At 41.4% G+C, this 14,647-nt stretch overlaps 1 protein-coding gene across 2 annotated transcripts in view; it reads left to right on the forward strand.

Moving 5' to 3' along the window:
- The window catches only part of LOC121547345 (cGMP-dependent protein kinase 1), a 179,432-nt gene that overhangs the window by 124,323 nt on the left and 40,462 nt on the right, over nucleotides 1-14,647 (forward strand). For both annotated transcript variants that reach the window (XM_041858562.2, XM_041858559.2), the window contains exons 7-8: nucleotides 246-340; nucleotides 13,319-13,384. In XM_041858562.2, coding sequence (XP_041714496.1) covers nucleotides 246-340; nucleotides 13,319-13,384 — 161 coding nt within the window. The remainder of the gene's footprint in view (nucleotides 1-245; nucleotides 341-13,318; nucleotides 13,385-14,647) is intronic.

Below are 14,647 nucleotides of genomic sequence, written 5' to 3' on the forward strand. Positions count from 1 at the left end.
GGCTAGCCATGGAATGTCTACTATGGTGATTACAGTAGATGTTAGTTCAATGTCATTAAGAGGTGATCTTATCCTCCTGAGGGTATATACTCTATTTGTGATGGAACTCCCTGCCGTTAAATCGGAATTGTTGCTATTTTAAGACATAGGCTTACTGGCTTAGCTGTCTTTCTCCTTCCGTGGGGGTTTCGGAATAAGGCCCCTCTATTAAAGCATTGAATGACTGCTGATCTCTTTTCTGACAGGTTAACGTCACCAGGGAGGATTTGCCCAATGACATGCCTGTGTACCTGCGAGCCCTGGGCAAAGGAGACTGGTTTGGGGAGAAAGCCCTGCAGGGGTATGTTGGTTTATCTCTGAAAAGGCCATATAAAGATTGTTCAATACTGCGTGAAACCTACTTCTTTCCAATCTCCTCCAGATATAGTATGTAAGTGATTGGAATATGTAACACCGGTATGTAACACCCCACTCTGCACATTCAGTCCATGAACAAGATCACCTCATTGGGAACAAGTGGAAGGTAGAGAGTAAAAGAGAGAGAGAGATAGACGGAGAGTTTGAGAAAGAGGGTTAGGATAAGAGTGAAGAGGTGAGCAGGTTTCTTTCTCTGATGGAAAGGCGCTCTCTGTAGGCCACCTCACTGTGTGTCTTTCATAGTGAAGAGCCCCACTGTGTCCGAAACAGTCAGCAGCCTCTCTCAGATCCCACTTAAGGGAAAGTCATCCCAAAGTTCAGCTTTTCATATATTACAATTCCACCGCTGTTGCACTATTACTGAAGAGATTGTGGAAGAGAGGTTGTATAGAAAAAGTCAGATCAGTAGATCAAGTGGTGTGTATTATGAAGTACTGCATCACATTTGATGTAAAGTTATGCAAGTAGGCCTACTTTATGTGCGATACAGTACAGATTAATGGCAAAAGAAAAGTTTGCTCCAATTGTGTTTATACGCTTTGTTTGTAAGGGTTTCATCTCACTGTGTTAACCTAACAAAAGCTCTTCCCTTGACAGCTACTTGAAGTTCAGCCATTCTTCTCTGTCCTTGTATAGCTGTGGAACAATGCTATTTAGGTAATTGGTCCTAAGGTGTAGAAAGCAGCAGCTATCACACTGATTAGAACAGTCAATCAATGAAGACCTGGGGCTCCCTCTTTCACTCAGTCAGTCAGTCATTGAGTCAGTGTGGTGTGAGGACAGTTATACAGCAGGGATTAAGCTATATGATGGGGTTAGAGGAGGCTATGACCACTGAAAGAGCGTTATGATTCTTGGAGTCGCGTAGCCCAGTGGGGAGAGAGGTGTTAACAGAGGAAGTAGTCAGGGCAAATTCAGTAGTGAGTCTACAGGCTGTTCTGATTGGCTGACTGGAAGCAGTCATAGATAGGCACAGTGGCTTTGTGGCACAGTGACCTGCTCCTAGCTCAAATTAGAGGAGACGAGGGAGGAGAGAAAGGTGACAGTATCAGGGAGGGATAATTAAATCCAGTGTCAGGCTGTGATTGAGAGAGACAGTGCCTCCTGGTGTTCCCTCGTACAATGACAGCTCTCAGGTGGCTACAGAGCCTTCAGAAATGATTCCACATTTTGTTGTTACAGCCTGAATTCAAAATGGATTAAATTGATTTTTTCTCACACATCTACACACAATACCCCATAATGACAAAGTGAAAACATGTTTTTAGACATTTTTGCAAAAGTATTGAGAATGAAATACAGAAATATCTAATTTACATAAAATTATTCAAGCTCTGTCAAGTTGGTTGTTGATCATTGCTAGACAGCCATTTTCTAGTCTTGCCATAGATTTCAAGACGATTTAAGTAAAACATGTAACTAGGCCACTCAGGAACATTAAATGTCGTCTTGGTAAACAACTCCAGTGTATATTTGGCCTTATATTTTAGATAGAAAAAGTGAAAGGTGAATTCATCTCCCAGTGTCTGGTGGAAAGAAGACTGAACCAGGTTTTCCTCTAGGATTTTGCCTGTGTCCATTTCCTTTTATCTTGTACTTGACTATTACAAGCATACCCATAACATGATGCATCCACCACTATGCTTGAAAATATGGAGAGTGGTACTCAGTAACGTGTTGTATTGGATTTGCCCCAAACATAACACTTTGTATATAGGACAAAAAGTTAATTGCTTTGCCAAATTTTTTGCAGTATTACTTTAGTGCCTTGTTGCAAACATGGTGCATGTTTTGTAATATTATTATTCTGTAAAAGCTTCCTTCTTTTCACTGTTAATTAAGTTAGTATTGCGGAGTAACTACAATGTTGTTGATCCATCCTCAGTTTTCTCCTATCACAGCCATGAACTATTTTAAAGTAACCATTGGCCTCATGGTGAAATCCCTGAGCGGTTTCCTTCCTCTCCAGCAACTGAGTAAAGGCGTCAGCATGCTTTAGTTCGGCTGGCGCCTAGCCAACGAGTGTGTTCACATACTCCCTTAAAAGACCTTCGATTGAAAAACAATAAAAAAGTGGCAATAGTACTGTGTGTCCATTTTGAGACGCCATAGCCAGTATACGCTTCCTCAAAATAGTCAGAATTAATCTAAGATAACTAAAGAAATCTGTCATTAATTTTGACGTTTTTGCCAAAGAGATCTTAGTCGCGCAATTTTACATCTAACTAAGATGTTTGGTGCAGTATTTTTCAATGAAAAAATCTGCATGAAAACGAGTCATCTCTAGTTGAATGACAACAAAGACTTTGTTGAAGAATCCCTACAGTTGACCAATCACCAATTAAGGGGCGTAGACTTCGGCTCCGAACTTCTGCTTGCCTCCAGAAATGTTTTGGTGTGCCCGAACAACAGAAAAAATGTCTCACGAAGTCCAAAACGAACAAAAGCGTCACAAAATGTTGTCATAATATATGCACAAACTTTACCAAAATATTTTAGCTGGGAAGCATGCAGACGCCTTTAGGAAGGATGCCTGTATCTTTGTAGTGACTGGTTGTATTGATACACCATCCAAAGTCTAATTAATAATTTCACCATGCTCAAAGGGATATAATAATATAATAATAATATGCCATTTAGCAGACGCTTTTATCCAAAGCGACTTACAGTCATGCGTGCATACATTTTTGTGTATGGGTGGTCCCGGGGATCGAACCCACTACCTTGGCGTTACAAGCGCCGTGCTGTACCAGCTGAGCTACAGAGGACCACGTGTCTGCTTTTTTTTTTACCCATCTACCAATAGGTGCCCTTCTTTGCAAGGCATTGGAAAACCTCCCTGGTCTTTGTAGTTGAATCTGTGTTTAAAATTCACTGCTTGACTGAGCGACCTTGCAGATAGTTGTACAGTGCATTCTGAAAGGATTCAGACCCCTTGACTTTTTCCACATTGTGTTACGTTACAGCCTTATTCTAAAATGGATTAAATAAAACAATTATTTTTCCAACATCAATCTACACAGACTACCCGATAATGACAAAGCAAAAACAGGTTTTTAGAATTCTTTGCAAATGTATAAAAAATAAAAAACAGAAATACCTTATTTACATAGTTATTCAGACCCTTTGCTATGAGACTCGAAATTGAGCTCAGGTGCATCCTGTTTCCATTGATCACCCTTGAGGTGTTTCTACAAGTTGATTGGAGTCCGCCTGTGGTAAATGTAATTGATTGGACATGATTGTCATTCTTAAATGGAAGAAGTTTGGAACCACCAAGACACATCCTAGAGCTGGCCGCCCGGCCAAACTGAGCAATCGGGGGAGAAGGGCCTTGGTGAAGGAGGTGGCCAAGAACCCGATGGTCACTCAGACAGAGCGCCAGAGTTCCTCTGTGGAGATGGGAGAACCTTCCAGAAGGACAACCATCTCTGCAGCACTCCACCATTCAGGCCTTTATGGTAGAGTGGCCAGATGGAAGCCACTCCTCAGTAACAGGCACATGACAGCCCGCTTCGAGTTTGCTAAAAGGCACCTAAAAGACTAGATTCTCTGGTCTGACGAAACCAAGATTGAACTCTTTGGCTTGAATGCCAAGCATCACGTCTGGAGGAAACCTGGCTTGAATGCCAAGCATCACGTCTGGAGGAAACCTGGCACCATCCCTATGGTTAAGCATGGTGGTGGCAGCATCATGCTGTGGGGATGTTTTTCAGCGGCAAGGACTGGGAGACTGGTACAGAGAGATCCTTGATGAAAATCTGCTCCAGAGTGCTCAGGACCTCAGACTGGGGCGAAGGTTCACCTTCCAACAGGACAACGACCCTAAGCACACAGCCAAGACAACGCAGGAGTTGCTTCGGGACAAGTCCCTGTATGTCCTTGAGTGGCCCAGCCCGATCGAACATCTCTGGAGAGACCTGAAAATAGCTGTGCAGTGACGCTCCCCATCCAACCTGACAGAGCTTGAGAGGATCTGCAGAGAAGAATGGGAGAAACTCCCCAAATACAGGTGTGCCACACTTGTAGCGTCATACCCAAGAAGACTCGAGGCTGTAATCGCTGCCAAAGGTGCTTCAACAAAGTATTGCGTAAAGGGTCTGAATACTTATGTAAATGTGATATTTTCATTTTTATTTTTTATAAATGTGCATATATTTATAAAGACCTGTTTTTGCTTTGTCATTATGGGATATTGTGTGTAGATTGATAAGGGGAAAGAACAATTTAATCAATTTTAGAATAAGGCTGTTACGTAACAAAATGTGGAAAAAGTCAAGAGGTCTGAAGACTTTCTGAATGTACTGTATGTGTGGGGTACAGAGATGAGGTAGTCATTCAAAAATCATGTTAAACACAAAGTGAGTCCATGCAACTTATGTGACTTGTTAAGCACATTTCTACTCCTGAACTTATTTAGGCTTGCCATAACAAAGGGGTTGAATACTTATTGACTCAAGACATTTCAGTTTTCATTTTTTATTAATTAGTAAAAAATTCTAAAAACATAATTCCACTTTGACATTATGGGGTATTGTGTGTAGGCCAGTGACACAAAATCTAAATTGAATCCATTTTAAATTCAGGCTGTGACACAATGTGGAAAAAGTCAAGGGGTGTGAATTCTTTCTGAAGGCATGGTGGTGGTACAGTGGTACTGTATATCAATGGTATAATGTCAATTGGCCAGACTAACGTTTGCAACAGTGTGAAGTTTGGTCCTGTTGTTTTTTCATAATGAAGAAAACATGAAGAAAAAAAGTCAAACTAAAGGGTGATAAAGATAAGACCCGAAGATGTAAACAGTTTCATATTGTTCTACTGAATAATGTAGATAATAAAATAATGAATCTCATAAAGGTACAAGAATAAAAATAAGAACATTTGTTTTGATAGATCTGTTAAGATAGATTTGTTTTGTTGCTAGACTCATACATCATTGAAATATTTTTAATATAATTGGAAACGCAATAAATGTCTTGTATCTCACTGGAGTTTCCTCTACTACGTTAATAGCATTACAATTCTTTGTTCTGTTTTCCACAACAAAGAAAGAAAGAGAGATCTTGTTATACGCTGCTTTGATGTTCAGCAGAGTAGCAGCCACAGCCATGAAGAGCTAGGCTATAACAAGCTATGGTGGTGTATTAGTTAGACGCTACATCTTCAAATGTGTGTTCTTCATCTGCCTCTCTCCATTTGATCTGTCCTCCTCTCCTTTGTCTTAATTAGCACGCTCCTGTTGTTTTTTTAAAATGAATAAAACATGAAAGATAAATAAAAAAAAGTACAACTAAAGGGTAATAAAGATAAGACCCGAAGGTGTAAACAGTTTCATATTGTTCTACTGAATAATGTAGATAATAAAATAATGAATCTCATAAAGGCATTTGTTTTGATAGATCTGTTAAGATAGATTTGTTTTGTTGCTAGACTCATACATCATTGAAATATTTTTAATATAATTGGAAACACAATAAATGTGTTGTATCTCACTGGAGTTTCCTCTACTACGTTAATAGAGGGGGGAGGGGGGGATCCCTAATAAATACAAATACAAATCTTCTCCATTACTGCTTTAAAAAAGTTGGTGTGCTGTTTACCAAAGACGCTTACATTGAACTTAAGTGATATTTGCATGCTAGCCCTGTTAGCTTGGCTTTGGGGGAGGAGGTGAGGGAGTCGTGAAGAGTTGACTACAGACAGGACAGCACAATAGTCCTTGTGGTTAAAAAGGTTTGAGTGGCTTACTGGCTTTGATGTGGAGGAGGTTGTATGCTAAGTGGACTTTCATATCTGCCTAACACAAAACACCTTGTTCCCTCACATTAAGGCAAATTATTGGCCATTAGGGAGATGTCAGGACTCTGAATAATTGTCACATAAATAAGATTCTCTCTCGCTCACTCACTCTCTCAAACATATTTCTTTCTCCCACTCAGACATACATGGGTACACATACATGCCTGAACTTTGCCCAAGGATGTTGTACACCAAGCAGTGCTCAATTCATCATAAGAGCCTTTCAGCTGCCGAGCAGATAGATTAAATGTCAAATTTCACCAGAGCTAGGCAGCTCTCTCCTGCTAACAAAGCCTTTGTTTTTCCTGGCATCTGTCCTAATATACATTTTAGTAACTTAGCAGACGCTCTTATCCAGAGCAACTGCATACATTTTCGTACTGGTCCCCCATGGGAAGCAAACCCACAACCCTGGCATTGGAAGCACTATGCTCTACCAACTGAGCCACACGTGAACTTTCTGGGCTGGGTTGTGATAAACTGAGGCCTTAAATACATTTACATTTACATTTTAGTCATTTAGCAGACGCTCTTATCCAGAGCGACTTACATAAATACCTATGGCATTATATTTCCCCCTAGTCTTTGTTCTGTGCACACATTTCCAGTGAGATTGACAACCATAACATTTCCTCCATGCTGTTCTCTCACTGGTTGTGATTGGCATTGGTGGAGACATGGTCTACTGATGCTCAAACTGACCTGTGGAGCATGGCTGTGCCTGGCTCAATAGCCTGACTTGATTAAACTTGACAGAGGAAACCCTGGCATTGTTCTCTGTCAACATCTCTCTCTCTCTCTCTCTCTCTCTCTCTCTCTCTCTCTCTCTCTCTCTCTCATAGTAGTTATATTATACATACATAATATTATATAATATTTGATGCATGATATATTTTGCTAGCAGTATATGTGGTGAGATAACAGTCCCGGTGTGGCTACCTTCAATGTTTATCTCTCCCTGTCCCTGCTATGATATGTGGTAATTGTTTTGAAGAATGGCATGAAAACTCTCCTCTCGTTTCACTGGGAGGTATCTGGTGATATAGCAGCTCTAGTCTATAGTCTACCATAGATGTTTCCATCTCCCTGCCATAATATGTGCTAATTGGCTTGAAGAATGGCATCCTGCTCCCTCAAAGGGAGATATCTGCTTACACATATCAGCTGTGTAACAAAACACTGAAATGAAGGTGTACGGCTAGTTGGGTGGTCCAATAGTAACAACTGTGATGAATGCTGTATTGCTGTAAGTGCCATATCTGTGTGAAATGGACACCTCAGCCTGCGTCTTCAGAATCCCAGGGTGTTCTTGTGATATCCAGGGAATTGTTGCTTCATCCATGAGCAGGGGGAAAATCACAGCTGTTTTCTCTGGTCTGTTTATTAGGGGGCTCATATGTAATGTTGGGGCTGGATGGATAGATTTCCCCTCTTAGTCATCCCCCTGTCCCTCTCCCCTCACACTCTCTCCTCTGTCACCAGATAGTTCTGTCAAATTAGATTATGTCCATCCCCTACTCTAAAAGCATACAACTGGTCTCACTGGCATGGTCCATGGAGACAGCCTGGACTGGACAGCTCAGGGCAGGCAGCTGATTGCATGGAAGATGGGGTATCAGATGGGGTGTCTGGGTAACCTACGACACATGGAGGAAAGTTTATTCCATAATGTATTGTAGATACTGCTGTTACATAACCATATTGAATTCATGTCAATTACAGGGATGCCTGTCACACTAATACAGATACAGTATACTGTATGGCATTACTAGCAAGGTGTTCGGCTACTATTGGTGTAATATACAGTGAGGTAAAAAAGTATTTGATCCCCTGCTGATTTTGGACGTTTGCACACTGACAAAGAAATGATCAGTCTATAATTTTAATGGTAGGTTTATTTGAACAGTGAGAGACAGAATAACAACAACAAAATCCAGAAAAACGCATGTCAAAAATGTTATAAATTGATTTGCATTTTAATGAGGGAAATAAGTATTTGACCTCCTCTCCATCAGAAAGGTTTCTGGCTCCCAGGTGTCTTTTATACAGGTAACGAGCTGAGATTAGGAGCACACTCTTAAAGGGAGTGCTCCTAATCTCAGCTTGTTACCTGTACAAAAGACACCTGTCCACAGAAGCAATCAATCAATCAGATTCCAAACTCTCCACCATGGCCAAGACCAAAGAGCTCTCCAAGGATGTCAGGGACAAGATTGTAGACCTACACAAGGCTGGAATGGGCTACAAGACCATCGCCAAGCAGCTTGGTGAGAAGGTGACAACAGTTGGTGCGATTATTCGCAAATGGAAGAAACACAAAATAACTGTCAATCTCCCTCGGCCTGGGGCTCCATGCAAGATCTCACCTCGTGGAGTTGCAATGATCATGAGAACGGTGAGGAATCAGCCCAGAACTACACGGGAGGATCTTGTCAATGATCTCAAGGCAGCTGGGACCATAGGCACCAAGAAAACAATTGGCAACACACTACGCCGTGAAGGACTGAAATCCTGCAGCGCCCGCAAGGTCCCCCTGCTCAAGAAAGCACATATACAGGGCCGTCTGATGTTTGCCAATGAACATCTGAATGATTCAGAGGAGAACTGATTGAAAGTGTTGTGGTCAGATGAGAACAAAATTGAGCTCTTTGGCATCAACTCAACTCGCCGTGTTTGGAGGAGGAGGAATGCTGCCTATGACCCCAAGAACACCATCCCCATCCGTCAAACATGGAGATGGAAACATTATGCTTTGGGGGTGTTTTTCTGCTAAGGGGACAGGACAACTTCACCGCATCAAAGGGACGATGGATGGGGCCATGTACCGTCAAATCTTAGGTGGGAACCTCCTTCCCTCAGCCAGGGCATTGAAAATGGGTCGTGGATGGGTATTCCAGCATGACAATGACCCAAAACACACGGCCAAGGCAACAAAGGAGTGGCTCAAGAAGAAGCACATTAAGGTACTGGAGTGGCCTAGCCAGTCTCCAGACCTTAATCCCATAGAAAATCTGTGGAGGGAGCTGAAGGTTCGAGTTGCCAAATGTCAGCCTCGAAACCTTAATGACTTGGAGAAGATCTGCAAAGAGGAGTGGAACAAAATCCCTCCTGAGATGTGTGCAAACCTGGTGGCCAACTACAAGAAACGTCTGACCTCTGTGATTGCCAACAAGGGTTATGCCACCAAGTACTAAGACATGTTTTGCAGAGGGGTCAAATACTTATTTCCCTCATTAAAATGCAAAATAATTTATACAATTTTTGACCTACCATTAAAATTATAGACTGATCATGTCTTTGTCAGTGGGCAAACGTACAAAATCAGCAGGGGATCAAATAGTTTTTTCCCTCACTGTATTCTCCTCAATTAGGTTGGAAAAATAGGATGATCGAGCAGCAGTGAGGGCTCTTCGATATTGCTCTGTATTTTCTTTCCAAGCTAGTAGGAAGACTTCCAGTTTGGTGGAGCGCCATTTCCATTCCAATTTTCTGGAAGCTTGCTTCAGGGCTCGGGTATTTTCTGTATACGAGGGAGCTAGTTTCTTGTGACAAATGTTTTTTTGTTTTTAGGGGTGCGACTGCATCTAGGGTATTATGCAAGGTTAAATATAGATCCTTAGTTAGGTTATTAACTGATTTTTGTACTCCGTCGTCCTTGAGTAGGTGGAGGGAGTCTGGAATGGCATCTAGGAATCTTTGGCTTGTCCGAGAATTTATAGCACAGCTTTTGATGATCCTTGGTTGGGGTCTGAGCAGATTATTTGTTGCGATTGCAAGCGTAATAAGATGGTGGTCCCATAGGCCAGGATTATGAGGAAAAACATTTAGATCCACAATATTTATTCCACGGAACAAAACTAGATCCAGGGTATGACTGTGGCAATGAGTAGGTATGGAGACCCACTGAGTCGATGATGGCTCTGAAAGCCTTTTGGAGTGGGTTTGTGGACTTTTCAATGTGAATATTAAAGTCACCAAAATTTAGAATATTATCTGCCATGACTACAAGGTACGATAGGAATTCAGGGAACTCTGTATACGGCCCAGGAGGCCTGTAAACAGTAGCTATAAAACGTGATTGAGTAGGCTGCATAGATTTCATGACTAGAAGCTCAAAAGACAAGAAACGCAGTCATTTTTGGGGGGGTAAATAGAAATTTGCTATCGTAAATGTTAGCAACAGCTCTGCCTTTGCGGGATTTGCTGGGGATAGGGTCACTAGTGTAACCAGGAGGAGAGGCCTCATTTAACACAGTAAATTCAGTGATTAGTTCATTGACCATGACTGCCTTGGAAGTGAGGGATCTAACATTAAGTAGCCCTATTTTGAGATGTGAGATATCACAATCTCTTTCAATAATGACAAGAATGGAGGAGGTCTTTATTCCAGTGAGATTGCTAAGGTGAACACCCCCCCCCCAAAAAAAAAGAATAAATAAAAAAAAATAACAAAAAGGCGAACACCGCCATGTTTAGTTTTGCTTAAACTAGATCGAGGCACAGACACGTTCTCAATGGGGATAGCTGAACTGACTACACTGACTGTGCTAGTGGCAGACTCCACTCCTAGGGAAGTGGTCCAATGGTTGTCTTTGTCACTACAAAGCCACTAATATCGTGCATTTGATGCTCATTAGGGATAACCATTTACTGGTACTGTAGACTCAGGAAATCCAACAGAAGACAGCCTCTTCCAACAATGAGTGTGTTAACGCTACTGTACTGTAATGTCCTCCGTCCCATCCTGTGTTGATGGACAGTGTGTTATTAACTCTTTCACCTCACTGTAACGTTTGTGCTGCGCAGCTGCTGGATGTGACAAGCATCAGTTTGGATGAGACCCTCTTCCTCCCTCAAACCAATAGACAGACATCCGTTGAGCTGGTGCCAGACTCGAGAGAGTGTGTGTGTGTGTTTGAGAGAGTATGTGGACGTTTTCACAGGTGGATCGCAGGTCATTATGGAAACCACTGATTCAGAGTCGGATGCAGATTCAAGTGATTTGGAATAAACTTCTTCAGGTTACAGTGAAGGGGATTTGATGATAAAGTAGACAGCTGTATGATTGTTACTATGATCTCTTATTCTTTGTTTCTGTGTTAGGAAGGATTGTGTGATGGCAAAGTTAATTAGATCAGAATGTGACATCACAATATATCATTTATTGGATGTATTGTTTTGTATTGTTTTGTGAATGGTATGTATTTTTGTTCGTTTTTATAAACTGCATTCACTTGACGCAAAATTTCATTTGAATTTAACATGAGATATTACTTTTTGTGGTCGTTTGTAGTTCAGTTGGTAGAGCATGGCACTTGTAACACCAGGATAGTGGGTTTGATTCCCAGGTCACTCATATACAGTGGGGGAAAAAAGTATTTAGTCAGCCACCAATTGTGCAAGTTCTCCCACTTAAAAAGATGAGAGAGGCCTGTAATTTTCATCATAGGTACACGTCAACTATGACAGACAAAATGAGAAAAAAAAATCCAGAAAATCACATTGTAGAATTTTTAACGAATTTATTTGCAAATTATGGTGGAAAATAAGTATTTGGTCAATAACAAAAGTTTCTCAATACTTTATTATATACCCTTTGTTGGCAATGACACAGGTCAAACGTTTTCTGTAAGTCTTCACAAGGTTTTCACACACTGTTGCTGGTATTTTGGCCCATTCCTCCATGCAGATCTCCTCTAGAGCAGTGATGTTTTGGGGCTGTCGCTGGGCAACACAGACTTTCAACTCGCTCCAAAGATTTTCTATGGGGTTGAGATCTGGAGACTGGCTAGGCCACTCCAGGACCTTGAAATGCTTCTTACGAAGCCACTCCTTCGTTGCCCGGGCGGTGTGTTTGGGATCATTGTCATGCTGAAAGACCCAGCCACGTTTCATCTTCAATGCCCTTGCTGATGGAAGGAGGTTTTCACTCTAAATCTCACGATACATGGCCCCATTCATTCTTTCCTTTACACGGATCAGTCGTCCTGGTCCCTTTGCAGAAAAACAGCCCCAAAGCATGATGTTTCCACCCCCATGCTTCACAGTAGGTATGGTGTTCTTTGGATGCAACTCAGCATTCTTTGTCCTCCAAAGACGACGAGTTGAGTTTTTACCAAAAAGTTCTATTTTGGTTTCATCTGACCATATGACATTCTCCCAATCCTCTTCTGGATCATCCAAATGCACTCTAGCAAACTTCAGACGGGCCTGGACATGTACTGGCTTAAACAGGGGGACACGTCTGGCACTGCAGGATTTGAGTCCCTGGCGGCGTAGTGTGTTACTGATGGTAGGCTTTGTTACTTTTGTCCCAGCTCTCTGCAGGTCATTCACTAGGTCCCCCCGTGTGGTTCTGGGATTTTTGCTCACCGTGCTTGTGATCATTTTGACCCCACGGGGTGAGATCTTGCGTGGAGCCCCAGATCGAGGGAGATTATCAGTGGTCTTGTATGTCTTCCATTTCCTAATAATTGCTCCCACAGTTGATTTCTTCAAACCAAGCTGCTTACCTATTGCAGATTCAGTCTTCCCAGCCTGGTGCAGGTCTACAATTTTGTTTCTGGTGTCCTTTGACAGCTCTTTGGTCTTGGCCATAGTGGAGTTTGGAGTGTGACTGTTTGAGGTTGTGGACAGGTGTCTTTTATACTGATAACAAGTTCAAACAGGTGCCATTAATACAGGTAACGAGTGGAGGACAGAGGAGCCTCTTAAAGAAGAAGTTACAGGTCTGTGAGAGCCAGAGATCTTGCTTGTTTGTAGGTGACCAAATACTTATTTTCCACCATAATTTGCAAATACATTCATAAAAAATCCTACAATGTGATTTTCTGGAGAAAAAAACATCTCAATTTGTCTGTCATAGTTGACGTGTACCTATGATGAAAATTACAGGCCTCTCTCATCTTTTTAAGTGGGAGAACTTGCACAATTGGTGGCTGACTAAATACTTTTTTTCCCCACTGTATGTAATATGCATGCATGCACGACTGTAGGTTGCTTTGGATAAAGGCGTCTGCTAAATGGTGTATATATTAAACTTATATTAGTGTCGTACGGATGTGTTTGACAGATTTGTTTTCATTTTGTGTCCCCACAGAGAGGACATCAGGACGGCTAATGTCATTGCTGCTGAAGCCGTCACCTGCCTGGTCATTGACAGAGAGTGAGTAGTAGCCTGTGTCATCTGAAGGTTTACTTTTAAATGTTTGCAGTTTGTTGTAAGTTGTTTAACCCTTTACTGCCATGAAAAACCAATGTACTGCAGAGCATAAACCACATCATAATGATAATGAATAATGCTGAACAGTAGCATGACTATTATAGGATTTGTATGTTTTAACAATATTGTTATATTGATCCATATAATTGATAATAGATAATTCATCACTGATCAATATTATGCAATTTATTCATAATCCGAACAAATATCTTCTCCACATTTCAAAAGTTTTTACAACTACACTACCAGTCAAATGTTTGGACACACCTACTCATTCAAGGTTTTTTTTATTTATTTTTTATTATAGAATAATAGTGAAGACATCAAAACTATGAAATAACACATGTGGAATCATGTAGTAACCCAAAAAGTGTTCAACAAATCAAAATACATGTTATATTTAAGATTCTTCAAAGTAGCCACCTTTGGCTTGATGACAGCTTTGCACACTCTTGGCATTTTCTCAACCAGCTTCATGAGGTAGTCACCTGGAATGCATTTCAATTAACAGGTGTGTCTTCTTAAAAGTTAATTTGTGGAATTTCTTCCCTTCTTAATGCGTTTGAGCCAATCAATTGTGTTGTGACAAGGTAGCGTGGGTATACAGAAGATAGCCCTATATGGTAAAAGACCAAGTCCATATTATGGCAAGAACAGCTCAAATAAGCAAAGAGAAATGACAGTCCATCATTACTTTAAGACATGAAGGTCAGTCAATACGGAAAATGTCAAGAATTTTGCTTCACAGAGTTCAAGTAACAGACACATCTCAACATGAACTGTTCAGAGGGGACTGTGTGAATCAGGCCTTCATGGTCGAATTGCTGCAAAGAAACCACTACTAAAGGACACCAATAAGAAGAAGAGACCTGCTTGGGCCAAGAAACACGAGCAATGGACATTAGACCGGTGGAAATGTGTCCTTCGGTCTGGAGTCGAAATTTGAGATTTTTGGTTCCAACCGCTGTGTCTTTGTGAGACGCGGTGTGTGTGAACGGATGATCTCCGCATGTGTAGTTCCCACCGAAAAGCATGGTGTGGGGGTGCTTTGCTGGTGACACTGTCTGTGATTTATTTAGAATTCATGGAACAGTTAACCAGCATGGCTACCACAGCATTCTGTAGCGATACACTATCCCATCTGGTTTGGGCTTAGTGGGACTATCATTTGTTTTTCAACAGGACAATGACCCAACACACCTCCAG

Source organism: Coregonus clupeaformis, chromosome 31, assembly GCF_020615455.1.
Source record: "Coregonus clupeaformis isolate EN_2021a chromosome 31, ASM2061545v1, whole genome shotgun sequence".
In the NCBI taxonomy this organism is placed as follows: Eukaryota; Metazoa; Chordata; class Actinopteri; order Salmoniformes; family Salmonidae; genus Coregonus; species Coregonus clupeaformis.